The 20,881-nt window shown below is 41.2% G+C and overlaps 1 protein-coding gene across 2 annotated transcripts in view; it reads left to right on the forward strand.

Annotated features, from left to right (window-relative positions):
- The first annotated feature begins 1,319 nt into the window (after positions 1–1,319).
- The window catches only part of EFCAB14 (EF-hand calcium binding domain 14), a 45,349-nt gene continuing 25,787 nt past the window's right edge, over positions 1,320–20,881 (forward strand). For both annotated transcript variants that reach the window (XM_036255397.1, XM_036255398.1), the window contains exons 1-3: positions 1,320–2,394; positions 4,028–4,176; positions 11,272–11,417. In XM_036255397.1, the coding sequence (XP_036111290.1) occupies positions 2,213–2,394; positions 4,028–4,176; positions 11,272–11,417 (477 nt within the window). In that variant the 5' untranslated portion in view covers positions 1,320–2,212. The remainder of the gene's footprint in view (positions 2,395–4,027; positions 4,177–11,271; positions 11,418–20,881) is intronic.

The raw sequence follows: 20,881 nt of genomic DNA on the forward strand, positions 1-20,881 counted from the left end.
TGTTCCACCCCAAAACTCTGGAGTCTTCCATTAATCCTTTTTCATTCACACCTTTCATCCAATCCATCAGTAAATATTATTAACTCTACCTTCAAGAAGCATCCAGATGCTCACCATCTCCATTACTGCCACTCCAGTCTGTCATCATCTCTATCTGGATTGGTTTTCTGGCTTCCTTTGTTCCTCCCTTTCTCCCATTTCTCTTTTCCACACAGTAGCCAGAGTGAGCTTTTCAAAATATAAGCCAAAGTATGCCTCTCTCGTATTAAAGCTCCAATGACTTCCCCAAATCCTCACCTCGGTCCATAAGGCCCCTCACAATCTAGCCCCTGATGCGTGTCTGACCTCATTTCCCATCTCTCTCCTCTTTGCTCTTCAGGTCCAGTCACACCAGGTCGTACAGGTTACTCCTTCCTCCTGGCCATTGCATAACTCACTGCCTGGCTTCCTCCCAGTCTCTAACCAAATGTCCCCTTATCACAGGCATTCCCCATCTCCTTATGTTTCCATTTTTTTTCATAACACTTATCACCTCCTAACATTTAATATGTGTGTCTGTTGTTGCTCTCCTCCCTGTAGAATATAAACTGCAGGAATAGAATTGACAGATAAAAAAAAGGACACCTAGTTAAATTTGAATTTCAAATAAAAAACTAAATTTTCTGTATGAAGATGTCCCTAGACCTGCATGGAATATACTTACGCTAAAAACTACTCGTTGTTTAGCTGAAATTCAAACTTTACTGGGTGTCCTGTTTTTGTTTTTATTTGCTAAATGTGGTATCCCTACCCAGGAAGGCAGAGACAGTTGTTATTTTGCTCTTTGCTTCTGACAGGTGGTAAGCTCTCAAACATTTATGGAATGAATGACTGTGTTCAACCAGATCATGAATCTGCAACACACGTAAACTTTTAATAAACAGCCTGCGAGTCAGAGAGGCGGAGCACCTAGGCTGAGTAAGTTCAGTTCACAACTAGGGCCTGGACAGCTGATGAACTTTACAAGCAAGTCGAACAGCTAAGTGTTTTGGCTGACCCCAAGCCGGCCTCTCAGGAAACAAAACTCTCCGCGAGCTCAGGTGAGCGGCACGCCCCTCTGGGGGCGGGGCCTTCCCAACCTGCGAGCCAGCCCCAGCCCTCGCCGGGGCCCAGGGCCCTTTAACGCCCCGCCTCCCAGCCGCTTCTAGCGTCCCAGGGTGTGACGTCACCATGCGGGCGGCCAATGGGAACGCGGTTTACTGGCAGGCGGCGCGGGCGGTTGCTGCCAAAAAGGAAGTGAGCTGGGGCTATAGCGATGGCGGGGGGCTGGAACCCACGGCCGCCTCCGCCGCCACCAGCACATCGGGAACAGCCGCGGCCGCAGCCAGATCGGGGGCCGGAGTCGTGGCCGGAGTGGAGAAAGAGCGTGTGAGTCGCCAGTGCCGGAACACCTCAAACTCTGGGCGGGAGGTCGCCCCTCCGCACCTGCCCCCCAGGCCCAGAGAGCAGGGCTGGGGTCTCCCCAGGCGCTGGACTGGCCCCTCTCAGGCCGAGCCCTCGGAGCCGGGCCCAGAGTCTTCCTCGATTTGGGGCTTCCTTCAAACTCAGGACAGAGAGCACCCACGACCCGGGCATTTTGTTGTCGCCCAGGCTGTGTCTTGGTTGTAGCAACTGGGAGCCCCCTCCTGCTGCCACTTCTCCAGCGAAGGAGGGACTGACGTGTCCCCACTGTCTCGTTCTGCGCTTCTCTCTCTCCTCCCATTCAAGAACAAGTTTCGTTTCCCTCTCCATTGGAAATCCTGTCCTGGAAGTCCAAACACCCATCTGTGTGTCCTTCTGCAGCTCCTGGGGCACCCTTAGAAATATCTGCTTATCAGGGGTGAGAGTTGCTCGTTCTTGACTTGGCTTTTTAACCCCCTTTGGGAGACAGAAGTTGTCTCCTTAACACCTCTGAACTGACACTTCATGCCCAGCACCTTATTCAATTGGATCACCAGCTCCCTGGCCATATCTATGTGACTTCCCCCACCAATCTGAGTTCCAGTTTCCTCTGGGCTCCAATCTCCAACTCCCAGCGGATCTGGTCAGTCCCACCCCTGGGTGGGAGTGACCAGGGGGCTCTGGCCCAGGAACTCCCATCCTGGAAGGCAGCTCCAAGGTAGCAAGAGAATTGGGCATCGGATACGAACCAGGAAGCTCTGGAGTGGGTGCTCCACTCACCCCACACAAGAAGATGAAAAAGCGCAAAGAGCTCAATGCATTGATTGGCTTGTCTGGGGACAGCCGGAGAAAGAAGCCCAAGAAAGGCTCAGGCCACCGCCTTCTTCGCACTGAGCCTCCTGACTCAGACTCAGAGTCCAGCTCCGAGGAGGAAGAGGAATTCGGTGTAGTTGGAAATAGCTCCCGGTTTGTCAAGTGAGTGATGCAATGGTGAGGGGTGGGTTGGGGGAAAGACATCTTGCACTACCAAGGGGGCAAATTGAAGAGGAGAAGGTGTTCTTAGGAACAGAAAGGGGTGCAGTCCTTGGAAGTCAAAGAGGGAGAAAAATTGTTAGGGAAAAAAATGAGTTCAGGTTCTGAATGAAGGGTAAGTTAGAGATCTGTCTCTAAATGTGCAAAAAAGAGCTCTGAATCTAGGGTGGAAGTGTGGACGTGGGGAATGTGCCAAGAACCCAGAGAGACCAAGTTGGGAGTAGCAAAGAAGCTAAGAATAGGAACATAAGAGCAGAAAAGCTTTTGGAAGTAGCCTTTTTTTTTTTTTTTAATGCCCTGACCGTTAATCGAACCGGCGACCTCTTGGTGCATGGGTCGACTCTCAACCACTGAGCCACACCAGCCGGGCAAGAAGTAGCCTTTTTTTTAGTGTGAGAGAGACAGGAAACTTAAGACTGCAAAATTACTTATTTTTTGCCCTCTTGATGAGTCTGAATCTTGGTGATGGGAGAATATGGTAAAGGACATACTGTAGAAGGTATAAGCCTTGAGAGTAATGGAGCATGGAGGAAAAAAAGAAGAGGCAGCTTTTTCCCAAACCACTTTTAGATGGTGCAGCCACTAGACATATCCAGTAGTGAGCATTGAGGACTTTGGTAATTAGGACTTGGGGTTGGGAAAGGACTGAAGGGAACCTGGAAAGTGCCGTGGACCCTCTGAGAGAGTACATTAGTACATTAAAAGAAAGGAGTATTCTGCCAAGGATGTGAAAGCAAAGGCTAGGCAGAAGGTTGGGTGCTAAAAGAGATTGAATCCTTTGTTTGAGGTCTGTTTGTTTGTTTGTTTGTTTGTTTGGCGTGTCTTTATCCTTCTATTTTGTTAAAGAGAAGGATTTGGCTTCTAATGAGCTTTGCCAGACTAGGTAGTTAAGGACTATCCTAGGTTTGGGTTGTGAAGATCTGATGAAATGGAATAGCTCAACTGAAATAGTTACACTGTTGGGTTAGTTTAGACCTTGAGTGTTTGTTGAAGTTTGGTGTGAAATCTAACCCCTTTCTATGTTTCCCTTCTTCTGAGCCAATAAGCTAGAGTGTAGCAGGTGTCCACTTAAACCTACAGTTCCTATTTCTTTCATTCCATTTGCAATAAAACTTGCTCAAAAGTTTATGAAGTTCCAATAAACTAAAACAGGGTCCCTGGAGTGAGCATGTATTTGACAGAGACAGACAGGTAAATTACAGTGCAGTGATGGAATTGCAGAGAAGCTCTGGTCTTGATGCTTTCCTAACCTGAGATTGTTTCCAAAGACCTGAATTGATGGTGTTGGCAGTGAGCTATAGTTCCCACAGGTGCTTCCTGTGGCCCACAGGAAGTCTCTCTCTTTTATGTGAAGTTTGAAACTTCTGTTCTGAATAGGTGAACTCTTAATAGGTTATAGTACTTAGTTATTTTCAATTTGCTATTCAGATTAACTGTGTTACTCTGTATTCTCTGGTAAATCAACTGGTTATTCGTTTAAAAAGATAATTTCATAGCAACACATGTATGCTATTTCGAATAAAGCTGTGCTCATAATCACTTATGCACTCCTGGTTGAATTTGTTCTTGTGATCAGGGGAGACTATTTACGATGCTGCAAGATCTGTTATCCCCTCTGTGCTTTTGTCATCCTTGCCGCCTGTGTCGTGGCCTGCGTTGGCTTGGTGTGGATGCAAGTTGCTCTGAAGGAGGATCTGGATGCCCTCAAGGAAAAATTTAGAACAAGTAAGTGGTCGCATATTTCAGAGTTTATCCTTGGATTCTTTTCCAGAATGTAGGACAAAGTGGACTGTGCTGAATTAAGAGTTTTGCCCACTGATAAAGCAATTATACATTATATATTTGTTCAGCATTTTAATACTCTTTCTTAGCTGTCAGCTTGAATATAGTAACAGTTATTTGTTTTAATCATACAACAAAAAACAGTGCTTATGCACTGTCAAGACAAATAGCATCTAAAAAATGCCATTGTAGTCAACACTTAGGGCACAGAAGGGAAGCGCTAAGGTCCAGGAGTCTAGAACCTTGGTTGACCTCCAGCTGTTGCCACTTTATACTTTACCAGTATACTGGGCTATTTCCTTCTTCCTCACAAGATCATTTGAGAAAGAATATGGGAATCTGTCAAAAAACTTTACATACCTCAGAGGAGAGGGCTGAGATAAACCAAAGAACTTATGTGCATGTGTGCGTAACCAGTGGACATAGACAGCAATGCTTGGTGGGGAGCGGGATAGGGAGGAGGGTGTCTGTGGGGGGAAGGAGAAACATCCGTAACAAAAATAAATTAATAAAAAAATACATATATATAAGAACATAGTAATGGGCAGTAATAATAGCCAGCATTCATGAGGTGCTTACTGGGTGCCAGGTCACAAATAAATATTTGTCTCCTGGGTGAGTTTTAAGTTTAAGATATTGCCCTGGCCAGTTTGGCTTAGCAGTTGGAGCATCGGCCTGCAGACCAGAGAGTCATGGGTTCAGTTGCTGCTAAGGGCACCTACCTCGGTTGCAGTTTGTCCCCAGCCCTGGTTGGGGTCGTGTGGGTGGCAACCAGTCATTGTGTCTCTCACATCGATGTTTCTCTCTCTCTCTCTTCCCTCCCTCTCTTCCTCCCACTCTATCTGAAGATAAACGCAAAAATGTCCTCGGGTGAGGATAAAAAATTTTTTAAAAAATAATAAAGTTTAAGATATTTTCTAAAGTTAAGGAGTTTTATATATACTAAATTATGATGTTGTATTTTGCATATCCAAAGTACTTTTTCTAAAAGATGTGTTTGCTTGATAGCATCTACCAGATTTAACTTAAATTATCTTCCTTTACCAACACAGATCATCGGTTTCAGGGTTAATTTTCTAAGCTAAGAAACCAGTTCCAAGTTCATCATAAATTTCATAACCTTAGCAGTGTTAGCACACCAGGAAACTGACCACCAGGCTTTCTCAAGGTCATCAGAACTGGAATTAGAGTTGTTTTCTTACTTTGCATCTTAAACCTTAGGAAATCACAACATCCTAGTTTTCCTTCACTCCAGCTTCTCTGCTGCCTGCAGTTATTCAAGTTCTGAACCCGATCTAGGAACAGCTAATCCTTAGTGTGTTGATGATTCCTAGTGATGTTGCTTGAAAAAAAGCCTAAATACTAACTTTGGTTTTCTTCTGAATTTCTGATTCAGGGAATGGGCTTGGGTAAGTCATTCTCTTCTAGAATCATCCTGACCTAAATGTTTTATCAACTGGTGGGATCACAGTATAGTATAAGAAAGAATGAAATTTGTGTTCTAGTTATTGTCCCTCCTTAATGGTTGTCCTTGGCAGTATTGCAAGGTGCTTCTAAGGCAAGTGTTTTCTTTGTAAATAGTGGTCATAACTTGGAAATGGGGTTCTCAGAAACAGTGTTTACCTGTAAATAACCACAGAAGACACCCATCTATGCCATCATCTCTCCTTAATTAGTTGGGCTTCCTAGGTTTGTGCTACAGCTTGTTTTGATCACATGTAGCAATTATTTATTTATACATTTCAAAACATTGCTCAATTCTACCTCTTGGATTCCTTTCTCTGACTCCTCTGTGCCTGTGTTTACAGGACACCCATGTAATTTATACTTTAGCTTTTCAGTGAATGTATTGAGCTCTTGTTAATTCCAATTCCTGGAAACACTGTATTCAGGAGATTCTAGGAATTGTACCCTGAACTATGAGACCCGATTTGTATAATTGAGCACCATTCCCCTGAGACCCTGACTACATTTGTCATCCAGCTGAATGAAGCAGATTTAGAATTGTCAGTTCAACTACTTTGTTGGCTTTGATTTGCTACAATAAACATGCTAGCACCTGGAATGTCTAAGCGGGACTTCTTAAAGAATAGGGGATGTGGCCTGGGGCATAGTGTCAGTCCATGGGCTGAACCATTGTGGATCACTTGCCCAAGAGTTTTTTTGTGAAAACCATTACCTTGACTAAATGAGGTCAATCTTATAAAGCTTTAAAAAATCTTTCTTTGAATTATGCTTTTGCTTTAAGTATATTTCAACAAGTTAATTTTTACTTCTTGTTTTTCAGGAGGACAGTGGAAGTCACTGACTCAAATAAGACCATCTGTTGTTCTGGCTTTAATACTTTTTTGAAAAATTCAGTCATTGTTTTTTATTTCAATAAATTTTCCAAGACATTTGTGTGGAAAGGAGGTAGGGTTCCTGAATTAGAAAACAAAGCAGACAAAAATGAATTAATAAAAATTGCAAAAGCCCTGGCCAGGTTGGCTCAGCGGTTGGAGCGTCAGCTTGCGGACCAGAGTCCCGGGTTCGGTTCCCGCTAGGGGCACGTACCAAAAAAAATAATAAAATTGCAAAAAAAAAAAAGATTAACAATGAACTCTAAATACTACCCCCCTTACCCCTCCAAAAAAAAAGAAAGAAAGAAAGCAAAGCAGAGAGGCTGGTATTTTTACCTCATGTTCAAGGAGTAACTTGATCCTTAAGCTAAAAATACTGGCTGGCCTTGAAACTCTTAGCTCAGTATTCTTTTTCCAGAACCAGGTACTCCAAAAGACCTCCACAGTTATTCAAAGAAAGATTCTATTTCCAACCCTCCTTCTTTGTCATTCAACTATGAAACACTAAAGTGATAGAAGAGATTTGGAAAAGAAAAATCATTAATGAATTAAGCATCTCCTTTTTGGTCATACAGACAGAGTAGCAGTGTGGTCATTTAGTACAGAGCCTAAAAATGGTCTTGTGCTAATGATGGTATTAGGATGTAAGGGTTTACAGTAGCTAAAGTGTACTAGAAAGAGTGCTGGTTCTAGGAGCAAAAGGTTTGACTTGAATTCTGGCTTGCTTATTACTAGCTGTAAAACTTGGACAAGTCACATTCTTTTTGAGCCTTCACTTTCCCAGCCATAAAACATGAAGATGTATTTGTGCTACCAAAGCACCTTGGGCATTCCTCTGTCATAGCATCTGTCACATCGTATAGTAACTCTGTGACAGTGCCTTGCTCCCTGCTAAAGTGAGAGCTTCAGGGTCTTTTTTTGCACCAGTATTGAGTGCAAGTTTGGGCACATGGTAAGGACTCAATAACAAGTTTAATAGTTACATAAAAGTTTATTGAAAACTATAAAGACTTACAAAATATTGTTATCAGCTTTATATATTGTGTCTGAAGGGTGTATGCAGAAATCTCCATTTCCCGATCTTCAAGATCAGGAAAAGAGCTAAATAAGTTTGAGTATTAACATACTAAATTTTAAATGAGTTGCTTTCCATGTTGAAAAAACATGAATAAGGAATCATACGTTGTTTGCGCCACTGTAGTCAGAGTACCTTGATTTGGCTTGTCTCTCCTAAAAGGCCCCAAATCAGCCCTGGCCGGTTTGGCTCAGCGGTTAGAGCGTCGGCCTGCGGTCCTGAGAGACCCGGGTTCGGTTCCCGCTAAGGGCATGTACCTCGGTTGCAGTTTGTCCCCAGCCCTGGTCGGTTGTGCGGGTGGCAGCCACTCGATGTGTTCCTTTCACATCGATGTTTCTCTCTCTCTCTCTCTGTTCCTCTCTCTCCCTCCCACTCTACCTGAACAAAAAATGGAAAAATGTCCTCGGGTGAGGATAAAAAATAAATAAATAAAAAATAAAAGGCCCCAAATCAGAAAGTGAATATGATCCCTTCTTGGCTCATACAATCCTCAGGATCCAGAGTGTTTTCAGGGCTTATCATCTTTATGTTTACTAGTTAATAATTGTAACCCAAATTATTTATGTGTTTGCCTTCCTCTTCCATTTCTACCTTCCACTTAATTTGTATAGATTGCAGGAAAGAGAGAGACTGCCCCCTTTTCATACACACATATGCACACACTCTGGGGATGTTTGACCACCTGAGAATGGCAGACATGTGTGGGATTAGTTACTTTGCAACTGCCCTGAAAATGTAAAAGAAATTCACTGAAATGCTGTGTTTAATTTATTTATTTATTTATTTTTGTTCAGATAGAGTGGGAGGGAGGGAGGGAGGGAGAGGAAGAGACAGAGAAACATCGACGTGAAAGGGACACATCAAGTGGCTGCCTCCCACACGACCCAACCAGGGCCGGGGACAAACTGCAACCGAGGTACATGCCCTTAACGGGAACTGAACCCACGTCTCTCCAGACCGAAGGCCAAGGCTCTAACTGCTGAGCCAAACCGGCCAGGGCTGTTTCATTAATTTAGACTGGTAAAATGTTCTTACTGTATGAGCTGAATGTAGTCCTACAAACCATGTGTAAATCAAAAGTTACATTAAAAATACCTAGGGAAGCCTAATTATAAAGAAATTCTTTGGTGCATATTTTTGGAAGATGAATAAAAATATCTAATTTCTTTTAATAATTCTGAATTTTCAGGTAGTGAGCTTTGTTGTAGCAGGGATACTACCATATCACTTGCCCCCCACTACCTCCAGTTTATCCTCTTTAATGGTTGTCCTTTTATGATTTTTTTTATCCTCACCCGAGGACATTTTTGCATTTATCTTCAGATAGAGTGGGAGGGACAGAGGGGAGAAGAGAGAGAGAAACATTGACGTGAGACACATCGACTGGCTGCCACCCACACAACTCCAACCGGGACGGGGACAAACTGCAACCGAGGTATGTGCCCTTAGCGGGAACCGAACCTGGGACTCTGGTCCATAGGCTGACACTCCCAACGGCTGAGCCAAACTGGCCAGGGCCCTTTTATGATTTTTAGTCATTGAGTTTGTTTGTTTGTTTGTTGAGTTTTCTTTGTTTGACTTAATAGGCTAACATTATCTCCATTTCATACCCTATGATTATGTCACTGGACAATCATTTGAGTTCTTCTGTATACCCGGCACTATAGTGGGCCCTGGGAATACATAACAAATAAGATTTGGTCCCCATCCTCTTGCATCTGTCTATCAGTCTGTGGAGGAGACAGACAAGGATATAGCTACAGCACAGTGTGTTAAGTGCTTGGTAGAGTTAAGAGTGGTAAAGAGGTGGCAGTGGTCCAAGGTAGAGGTGCTGCTACTTGTGCTGAATACTGAAAGGAATTAACTAGGCTAGGGTGGCAGAAATGAAGAAGGGGCAAGCTAAGAGCATCTAGGCAGAAAGAATAGAGTATGCAGGGTCAGTAAGGTTTTTTAAGAGGTTGGTGTGTCAGGAAAATCTGCTTGGCTAGAAAGATTGAAGAGGTAGGTAAAGCGATGGGAAACGTGGGTGAGAGGTAAGCAAAGGCCAGATTTATTCAGTAACACTTACTGAGTGCTTAAGATGTGCTGAGTATATTCTAAGTGCTGACCATGCAGAAATGAACAAAAAAGTCTTGGCACTTACATTTTAGAAAGTTGTCTTATGTCTGTCCTATGTGCCAGTTTTTGGTTCTGAAGAAAGCATATAATAACTAATCCAGTGCTCTGTGCTTTAAAAAAAATGATGTAGGTTTTATACTAGAGGACCAGCCATTATCAATCTTTTCCATGAAAATACTCTTTTTTGTTGTTGTTAATCTTTGCCCAGGGATATTTTTTTCAGGAAGAATGGAAGGGAAAGGGGCAAGGGAGAAAGTGAGAGAGAGGAGAGAGGAAAGAAAGAAAGATCGAGGTGAGAGATACATCAATTGATTGTTTCCCCCAAGTGCTAAAGATGGAACCTGCAACCCAGGTACATACCCTTGACTGGGAATCGAACCTACAGCCATTTGGTGTGTGGGCTGACGCTCTAACCACTTAACAACACCGGGCAGGGCAGGAAAAATACTCTTTAAAGTAAGAAGAGAAAGCACTTGTGCAAGCTTCTGCCTTCAGGCTGGCAAATCTCTAAACCATTCAGGAGATATAGTTACCCAAAGGAAAGACCAAATATCACCCTATACTTCGTTTAACATGTTCCTTTATCTTCTTTTGCTTTGAACTTTTGGGTGGATTTCAGGAAACCCTCTCCTATTTATGAAAAAGATTTAAAACTTTGTCCTCATAACAGTACTTAAAAGGGAGTAAGAACCCACCTTGCATTTGACCAATTTGAAATAGAAAAAAGTAGACTTTTGCACTAGGAGATATAACTTGTCATGTTGCCTGGAGCATTAATGGAGTAAAAGTGGTCAATATTTAACATTTATCACTTACCATATGCCTAGCCCGCTGTTCAGTATTGTACAGCCACTCTTTCATTTGATTCTAAAAATCTTGTAAAGTATATTTTATCTCTGTATTATGGATGAAGAAACTGAACTCAGAAAAGTTGAGTAATTTTCTCAAAATCACAGTAAGTTACAGAGTTGAGATTCACATCCAAGCCTTTTTTAAAAATAATTTTTCTTTATTTACTTTTTTTATTTTAGAGAGAGAGGAAGGGAGAGGGAGAGAGATAAAGATATCAGTGAGAGAGAACATCGATTGGCCACCTCCTACATGCCCCCCACTGGGCATCAGGCCCATAACTGGGGCATGTGCTCAGACTGGGAGTCAAACTGATGACCTCTTGTTACATGGGTTGACGCTCAACCACTGAACCACACCAGCCGGGCCAAGTCCACCTCTAATTGCTGATATTCATCATTATCATTTTTAACCATCTGACTTTTAAAAGTTGTATTGCCAGTAGTGAATAGCCCAGTTAAAAGGGAGCTTCAGTATTAAAGATATACATTTACATAAATAAAAGAACATGTAGTTGATAGATATAAATTTAGTCATTATCCTCCGAGTTAACTTTTGTTAATCTGGCTTCTTTTCTACTGTATGATAATTTTTTAAATCTTGGAGCAATGAGGTAACTTTATGGCTGTTTATGATTGTTCTTATTTTTGCTTTTAGTGGAATCTAATCAGAAAAATTCATTCCAAGAAATTCCCAAACTTAATGAAGAACTACTCAGCAAACAAAAACAACTTGAGAAGATTGAATTTGGAGAGTTGGGATTGAACAAGGTCTGGATAAACATCACAGAAATGAATAAGCAGGTAACAAAAGTGTGATTTTATTTCTGTGTAAGCTATGAAAATTTAGTTTTGTTTTTTTGGTCTGAATTTGTAGGTATAGGGAACTCCAAATTGTTTTACTTTTTGAAATGATTTTTGCACACTATGATACCAACACATTAAATTTAGGCCAAACAGGTAATAGTTATGCATTTACCAAATAATTAAATGATTAACCCTTTTTGAAAAGCATAGTTTTACAAACTAGAGCAGTTTAGAGGGAGCTGGAAGTTTTTGAGTCCGCTTTCCTAAGGAGCAGTGTAGGTATCAGTTTTTTTAAAGAGTGTCATCCAACCCCCCAAGAAAAAAGATAACCTATTTTTATTAGATAATGAGAGCTTATTTTGTTTAATAGACCTTACAGACTTATAGACATAGTCTTGAGGTATAGTGCTATACACTATACTAAAACCAATCTGGAAACCATCCACAGTTAACAATAGTTATTCTACCATAGCATTGGTGGACATGGCAGAGCTCGTTAAATACTCTGTCCAGGCAAGCCACCCTAGAGGAGAAGCTTTTCCAGTCCTTAAGAGAATTTTGATCAAGCATCTTGTATATATATAATTGCCACTGGGTAACGATAGCCACTATCCTCAGTTTTTAGTTTAATTAGGAAAAGTGTGCATTGAAAAGAAAGCTCAAGCACCAAATGAATGATACATGTGCAAAGTGCTTAAAAATAGATATGCCATCCTTGTTGGGGTTAAGAGGGTATTGTCTTCTTCAGAATGAAGTCACAAAGTTAATCAGCCAGTGGCAAGGAGCACTGTGCTAGTATAAAGGGCTTACACATATTTCCGAAGCAACACCCCCAGTCACCCCCTTTCAGCAGTAGTGCAGGAGTGGGGCAGTTCCTCAGTTAAGACCAGAGATCAATGACCTGGGGCCGCAGATTTAAAACTTTTGCCTGGAACCCACAAAAAGAAATGTTTTACATTGTTATCCACTAAACACATATATACATATATGTAACTGAAACAAAAGTTTCTGAAAACATTAGCTACCCTTAATATTATGATGCCTTATGATATTTTATTTTCTATTCTGTTCTATTTCATTTTTAAAAATCATTTGTGAAATACTTAATCAGTTGCAGTATTTAGTCATTCTCATTTAACCCTGGACTCTTAGAATTTAGGAAAAAGCAAGTATTCACTCTTTTTTTGCAAAAAGAATAGGATAAACTGTGGCCTTGTATTCACAGAGCAAATAGGCAGTTTGGCCAGAGTTACATCAGGTGAAAATGGACCACAGTGAAGCACTGCAAGATAATTAGCATCTCTCACTGGGGCAAACCAGAGATTCCATTTAGATAGTCATGGAGTTTACAGTTCTGAGTGAGGATGAGATCTTTCAGGATGAAGAACAGGCAACGTCAGCTATTTCCCATCTCCTTGTAAATCAGCATGTGAGAAGAGTCAAAAGAGAGCTTTGTACTTGGTGTGAGAGGACACATGGGTTTTCACACCTTTGCTACACATTTTGAGTTCTCAGTTCTCTCTAATTCAGAATCTAGAAACGAAATTATTTTATTCTTGTCGTGGCTGTTATTTTTAATGCAAAAGTACCAGGGAAGAAAGGTATACGGGAAAGTTTACTTCAGTCCTAGGGCTTCATATATAAAACTAGGGGAGATTGAACTGAAACCCTTTCCACATTAGCTTCAGTAGATCTTCAGTTAGATAATGGGACTGACTGATGAGACCAACCTGAGGCAGAGAAATTCTCTGCTGGCATGGGCACAGAAGGACCGGTGATAATAATAACATGGAGCTTTATGTTGGTCCAAAGGGAGCTCATCATTCTCTGAGTGATTTTCTAAAACTGTTACTCATCTCTGATGGAGAGGCATTTGTCCTCAACCAAAATGGCTATAAAAATAAAATTAATATTTAACGATGTTTCTATATCTAAGGGTAATTCTGACAATTAAGATGCTTTTAGTGGCAGAATTTTTTTTTTTTTAATCTTTATTGTTGAATGTAAAATGTATTACAGATGTTCCACATTTTCCCCCCATTGACCCCTTCCTCCCCATTCCTGCTCCCCTCCCGCCTTTTCCCACACTATTGTCTGTGTCCATTGGTTATACATATAAGTTCTTTGGTTTATTTCTTCCCACCCCCCCCAACCGCTTTCCCTTTGAGTTTGTCAGTTTAGCAATGAATTTGTACTTCTTAATCTCTTCACCTTTTTCACCCATTCCCCCAACCCCCATCCCATCTGGCAACCAACAAAATGTTCTCTGTATCTATGAGAATGTTTCTGTTCTGCCTGTTCATTTTGTTTGTAGATTCCATTGTTGATAGATATGTATTCATTGCCATTTTGTTTGTTCATATATTTTATCTTTTTCTTCAAAAAGACTCTTCGTCATTTCATGTAATAACAGTTTGGTGGTGACGAACTCCTTTAACTTTTTCTTGTCTGGGAAACTCTTTATATGGCCATTGATTCTAAATGACAGCTTTGCAGGATAGAGTAATCTTGGTTGCAGGTTCTTGCTTTTCATCACTCTAAATATTTCTTGCCACTCCCTTCTGGCCTGCAAAGTTTCTTTTGAGAAATCAGCTGACAGCCTTATGGGAACTCCCTTGTAGGTAACTAGCTGCCTTTCTCTTGCTGCTTTTAAGATTCTCTCTTTGTCTTGAACCTTTTGCATTTTGATGATGATGTGTCTTGGTGTGGGCCTCTTGGGGTTGATCTTGTTTGGGACTCTCTGTGCTTCCTGGACTTGTATGTCTGTTTCCTTCACCAAGTTAGGAAAGTTTTCTGCCATTATTGTTTCAAACAGGTTTTCGATTTCTTGTTCTCGCTCTTCTCCTTCTGGCACCCCCAAGATGCGAATGTTGGCACGCTTGAAGTTGTCCCAGAGGCTCCTTACACTATCCTCATTTTCTGGGATTCTTTTTTCTTTTTGCTGTTCTGGTTGGGCGTTTTTTGCTTCCTTATATTCCAAATCTATGGTTTGCTTCTTGGATTTACGTACTCTACTATTGAAGCTGTGTAAATTATTCTTTATTTCAGTTAATGCCTCCTTCAATTCTGACTGCATCCATAATTTCTGACTGGTCCTTTTTTATGCTCTTGAGGCCCTCACTGAGTTCATTGAGCATCCTTATAAGCAGTATTTTGAACTCAGCATCTGCTGGGTTGCTTATCTCCATTTCGCTTAGTTCTTTTCTTGGGGTTTTGTTCTGTTCTTCCATTTGGAACCTGTTTCTTTGTCTCCTCATTTTGGCTTCCTCCCGGTGTTTGTTTCTGTGTATTACTTAATGAGAGGTGTGGGGCTAGATGAGACCAGATGCTGCTCGTTTGAAAGAATTTAGGAAAAACCTGAAGCAGGATCCAAGACAGGCCAATCCTATGGTTAAGCAAGTGCCAACAGCTTGGGTGGGCCTGAAAGTTGGGTGGGGTGGGGCGGGGCCTCAGGGAGTCACCAGGGCGGGGCTACCAGTGTGAGCCAGGTTGCTGGAGTCCCAGATATGGGGGCTGTCTGCCGCCCCAGGGAAGGGCTCACCAAAGGAAGAAAGGCCTCTGACAGCACGGAGAAAGCCCCCTCTCCAGCCGTTGCTCCAGTGCCAAACAGCTCAGTTCTTCCCTGTGTGTCTCTGGCGCCCCTGGAGCTGCCTCCCCTCCAAGCTTAGAGGGAGTGAGTCCTATAAGTTCGTGCGCCGGCCCTTTAAGGAGCTGCCTGGGGCTCCAGCCGCTTCAGCTTCCCTGAGCCTCAGTTCCTGCTGGTTTTTCCAGCCAGAAGTTATGGGGACTTCTCTTCCTGGCACTGGAACCCTGAGCGGGGCACCTGGTGTGGGACAGGGATCCCTCACTCCTCAGGAAGGACCTTCCCAGCCGAGGTATCCTCCTGATTTTTATCTGCCGCACGTGGGTGTGGGACCAGCCCGTCTCGCCACCGGCCTCTCGCCTCCGCCCCTCCTACCAGTCTGGATGTGGCTGCTGCTTTAATTCCGTAGTTGTAGGACTTCCATTCAGCTTGATTTCAGGCGGTTTTGAATGATGGTTGTTCTGTAGTTTAGTTGTAACTTTGATGTGGTTGTGGGAGGACGCAATACCGCGTTTACCTACGCCACCATCTTGACCGGAAGTCAGCAGAATTTTTTTTTAAATGATTCAAAGTGGCTTAAACAACAAGAAGATGTATTCTATCACTTAACAAGAACTGTCCTTATCACAGTATGAGTTGAAGTTAATGCAGCCTAAAAAAAAGTCATTAGTTTGAAGTAAGTTAAAATCAAATTTTGCATTGAAAAATAATCTTTAAATTAGTGTTAAAATCTCATGTACTTTTCTGTGTTATTTATGAAACCTCTGATTTTATACCCAGGCCCATTCTCAACCATTAGAGGGAGTCTCCTCCCCTTCTTTGAAGATCATTAATTCAAAAATGTTTATTGAGCTGCTTTTATGTAGTTAGGCCTTGAATTCCCATCCTCAAGGCTCTTACAGTCAAATGGAGGAGATAAAAAGGAAATAGTTGTAAAACAGCCTGATAAACAGTAAGAAGCCAGTCCATGTGAGTAGCGTACCGTGGGGGCAGTTTTTAGGTATGTATCTAACCCAGACTGGCTGAAGTCAAGCAAGTCTTCTCATATATCTTGAGCTGAATCCTGAAGGGCACATTGGAGTTGGCCAAATGAATTCTGCAGAAAAAGAAAGGATGTCCTCATTAGTACACTTGATCGTTCTCATCATTTACAGATTCCATATTTGCAAATTCACCTACTAGTTAAAATTTGTTTGTAACCCCCGAATCTATACTTGTGGTGCTTTCACAGTCAGTTATTTATTGGCAGGCATTCAGAGGCAAAAATTTGAGTCACCCAATAGGAACTTTTCCAGTTGAGGTCAAACAAGGCCACACTCTGCCTTTTCATCTGTTAGTGTAAACATGTTTCCTTTTTATGATATATTTAGTGCCACAGTTTTTGCACTTTTGTGCTTTTTTTTTTTTTTTTCTGATTCCACTGCTTAAAATGTACATCTTATCATAGTGCTAAAGTCTGTCTAGTATAATTAAGGGCAAGAAAGCTGTGTTGTGCCTTATAGTGAAAATACATGTGTTAGATAAGCTTCATTTAGGCACGAGTTCAACAATATACATTAAATAAGATGTCTTTAAAAGAAACATACATAAAACAAAGGTATGTATTATTTATATTGATCAGTTGACAAAAAATGTTGTGACCAGAGGGCTCTCAGGAACCTAACTCTATACTTCCCTTAGGAGCAGTGGTTCAGTAATCACTAATTCATGTATGCTGTGAATTTCTAGATCAGTGATTTTCAACCTTTCTCATCTGATGGCACACATAAACTAATTACTAAAATTCTGTGGCACACCAAAAAATATATTTTTTTGCCAATCTGACAAAAAAAAAAAATAGGTATAATTTTGATTCATTCACACTGGACAGCTATTGTGTTGGCTGTTGTCATTTTTTTTATTTGACAATCTAAGGGAAAAGAGGTCAGTGCCCCTTGACTAAACAGTCAGGTATTTCATGTTTTAAAAATTCTTGTGTAGCCCTGGCCGGTTTGGCTCAGCGGTTGGAGTGTTGGCCTGCGGACCAGAGAGTCCCGGGTTCAGTTCCCGCTAGGGGCACGTACAAAAAAAAAAAAAAAAAAATCTCATTTAAAAATTCTTGTGGCACACAGGTTGAAAACCTATGTTCTAGAACATAACTACTGTGAATAACGAGAATTGACTGTATGTACAAAGGCTCAGACAAATGAAAAACAGTGTGTTCAGGGCATTTTTGTATTTAATTATAGTATAGTTTAGTGGAAAGAGGCCAGAAGAAAAGATATGTCAGCAAGAGGCAACAAGGACCTTATGTGGATCATCTTTTATAGTATTCTCTATATTGTTTTTTTTGGGCACTTGGTCCAGATACCTTATGATGTGATAGTCACAGTAGCCCTCCCTTATCCAAGGGGAATACATTCCAAGACCTCCAGTGGATGACTGAAACCACAGATAGTGCCATACCTTCTGTATACTATGTCATTTCGGTGCATACATACCTATGATCAAGTTTCACTTATAAATTAGGCACAATAAGAGATTAACAACAGTAACAATAAAATAGAATTGTAACAATATACTGTAATAAAAGTTATGTAACTGTAATCTCGCCAATAATCTTTATATTTTTTAGTTCAAACCTACTCCTGAATCTGTGTAACCATCTCTTACTTTCAAGAAATGACTGAGTGTCACTCATTTCAGGGGACACCTTGCTGAAATCTTTGTATAGGCTCAATGTTTCTGGCCTAACATGTTGCTGTCAATCAGAACATGTTTTCTGTTCATGTCTTCCATCCACAAATTTAATGTCATTCCCACTTTAACTAAGCACTTAACACACACTGTGGCTGACTATTGTAGTTTGAAATGCAACAGCAAAACTAGTATGAATTTCTTTTCCTTCACAATTTCACAGACAAGATTCGTTCTTACCACAGATCTTTGCAACCTCAGCATGTGATATTTTTCTTCTAAGTGAAGAGCTTTCACTTTTTCACTTGAAGGAAGCACTTACAGCTTCTCTTTGGTGTATCCAAATTGCCAGCATCTCTACTCTTAAACTTTGGGGCCATTATGAAGTAAAATAAGGGTTACTGGAACACAAGCACTTCAATACTGTGACAGTCATCTGACAATCAACATAGCTACTAAGTGACTAATGGGCAGGTAGTATATACATTGTGGATACACTGGACAAAAGGATGAATCATGTCCTGGCAGGATGGATAAGTATAGCAGGAGATTTCATTACACTACTCAGAACAGTGTGCAATTTAAAACTTATGAATTAGTTTATTTCTGGAATTTTTAATTTAATATTTTTGGACCACAGTTGACAAATCGCAGACAACTGAAACCACGGAAAGCAAAAACTGAGAACAACAGGGAACGGCTGTATTTGCGTATGCATCTAATTACACTAGAAGGTTGTACACTGTACTCCGTGTTTTAAGCATGATGTTGACAATGATGATAATGATGGCAATTAAGATGGTAACTGCCATTCATTAAATGCCTTCTTTGTACAGGCCACTATTAGAGGCACAATATATAAGATCTCCATTTTTGCTCCTATAGACCTATGATGTAGGAGGTGATATCTCCATTATACTGATAAGAAAACAGATTCAGTGAGGTTGGGTAGTTTGCCCAAGGTCACACAGCTGTGTAGCAGTGCTAACCTTAAAATATTCAAGTCCTAGGAGCCTGTTGGTTTTTTTCCCCCAGTTTTCCTTTCTGCCTTTCATCTTTATATTCTTTATAAAATGCAGTAGGTGCTCAGTAGATGAAGTTGAAAGGATGTGATGTCAGGTTCCTAGTAGAGCCCATATTCATCACTGATGGTTCTCTGTTTTAGTAACTTTTTTGCCTGCTATTTAAAGACACTTAATTTTAACCCCAAAGCAAAAAAGCAGCATTTCAGATTTCATAGTATAAATGGTCTACAGTAGCTATTTTTAATTTTGCTAATGAAAAGTCATGTAATATGCATAAAAGTCATGACTCATCTTTTGGCTGGAACTTGATTTTTTTTTCTTAATGGTTTCTACTTAATTCAACGTTTTAGACTCTGCATCATAGTGTGTGACTTTCAGAGGTAAATTCTATAATGCTCGAGTCCAATCTGACATTCTAGAGCATTCCTGGAGGTAATGAGAGGGCCCCTTGTCTCTTCATGCTAGTTACATATGTCGCTTTGCTCTAGTTTTCCATAGATTTTGGCGTTATTCCACTCTTAAGAAAGGAATGCTGAGAGGTGGAATCCATCTTCGCAATTTATGAGAATGTAGCTGAGTCCTAGTGACTAGTGTGTGGGTCAGGTCTTATAAGTAAGAAGTCCTAGGTGATGTTTGGTAATTAGGGAGTTAATGGTCAGCTCTCCGGAGCCCACCCTTTCAGTGAGGCAGCTGATACCCAGGCCTAGAGAGTTTGGGGCATGGGGAGAAGTGGAACAGTACCTCACCTTATCCTGCTGGCATTGGCTTTCAGCTGCTCCTCTGGTTTGGGGAGAAAAGTAGCTGCCAGCCAGCCACAATGGCTATTTGGAGGCCATTACTATTCTTGATAAACTTAATCAAATAATTACACAAATACATAAATCATCATCACTTTGAGAATTGCCATACACAAAAAGTTTTCTTGGGCCTATTTATGGTGTTGCTCCCTACCTGTTACCCAATGCTACACTCACCCTTCTAACCTAAAAACATATAAAACTCTTCTCCATCAGAGTCTAATTTGAGTCCTATTTCGGTGAAGCCTGTCCAGTTCAGCTTGTACTAATATTCTTTTCGCAGAACTTTATTATCACATTTAGTACCTAATTGTTTCTTTAATGTTACCTCCCTGCCTCCATTTCCCCTTCTTCCTCTCTCTTTCTCACTCATATTATGTGCTCCTGCCACCAACCTTCTTTCTATTCTTCAGAAATGCCAAGCTCGTTCCTGCACTGGGGCCTATACCCCGGCAGTTCCCACTGCCCTCAAATGTACTTCATTTGATTTATGTCTGATTAATTCCTTCTTATTATTTAGATCAGTTTAAATTTCATCTCTTTAACTCTTGCTGGTTTGACTCAGTTAGTGGAGCATTGGCCGTGGACCAGAGGGTCATGGGTTCTGTTCTGGTCAAGGGCACATACCTGGGTTGTGGGTTCATTCCTCAGCCCCAATTAGGATTGTGGGAGAGGCAACTGATCAATGTGTCTCTCTCACATGGATGTTTCTCTTTCTCTTTTTCCCTCCCTTCCTTCCACTCTATCTTTAAAAAATCAATGGGAAAATAACCTCAGGTGAGGATTAACTCAAAAAATATTTTTAATCTCTTTAAACAGGCTTTTTCTAGCCATCCAATCTAACATAGCTGACCAGTCACTTATCAAGTTGCCTTATTTTAATTTTCTCCTAACACATCCCACTATCTGATACTGTCTCCTTCTACTAAAATGTAAACTCCAAGAGATAACTGACACTAGGTATAAAATAGGACTCAATAAATACTTATTGTAGGAATGAATGAAAAATGGTTTGACTTCCCTGAACATTTTCTTCCTAAAGGGAGAGGCAACCGATCAGTGTGTCTCTCTCACATCGATGTTTCTCTTTCTGCCCCCCCCCCCCCCCAAGTTCCTGGGCTCCTCACTGGACTCTTTTGTTCAGAACACACTGCTGGTCTCTCCCAGAGCACTGCTTAAATTCTGTGCATCATACTTATTATCTGATACTTTCCTTCTTTGTTTTTCTCACCTACTGTGATGTACACTCCTTGAAAGCAAAACCTCATGGTCTTGTTTGCCACTATCTCCATAGTGCCTGCAGCAGTACCTGGCACAAAGAAGATGCCAAACATTTGTTGAAGGAAAGAATGGGGGATCAGATTTACTTTGTTATATGTA

Source organism: Molossus molossus, unplaced genomic scaffold, assembly GCF_014108415.1.
Source record: "Molossus molossus isolate mMolMol1 unplaced genomic scaffold, mMolMol1.p scaffold_m16_p_12, whole genome shotgun sequence".
Classification (NCBI taxonomy): Eukaryota; Metazoa; Chordata; class Mammalia; order Chiroptera; family Molossidae; genus Molossus; species Molossus molossus.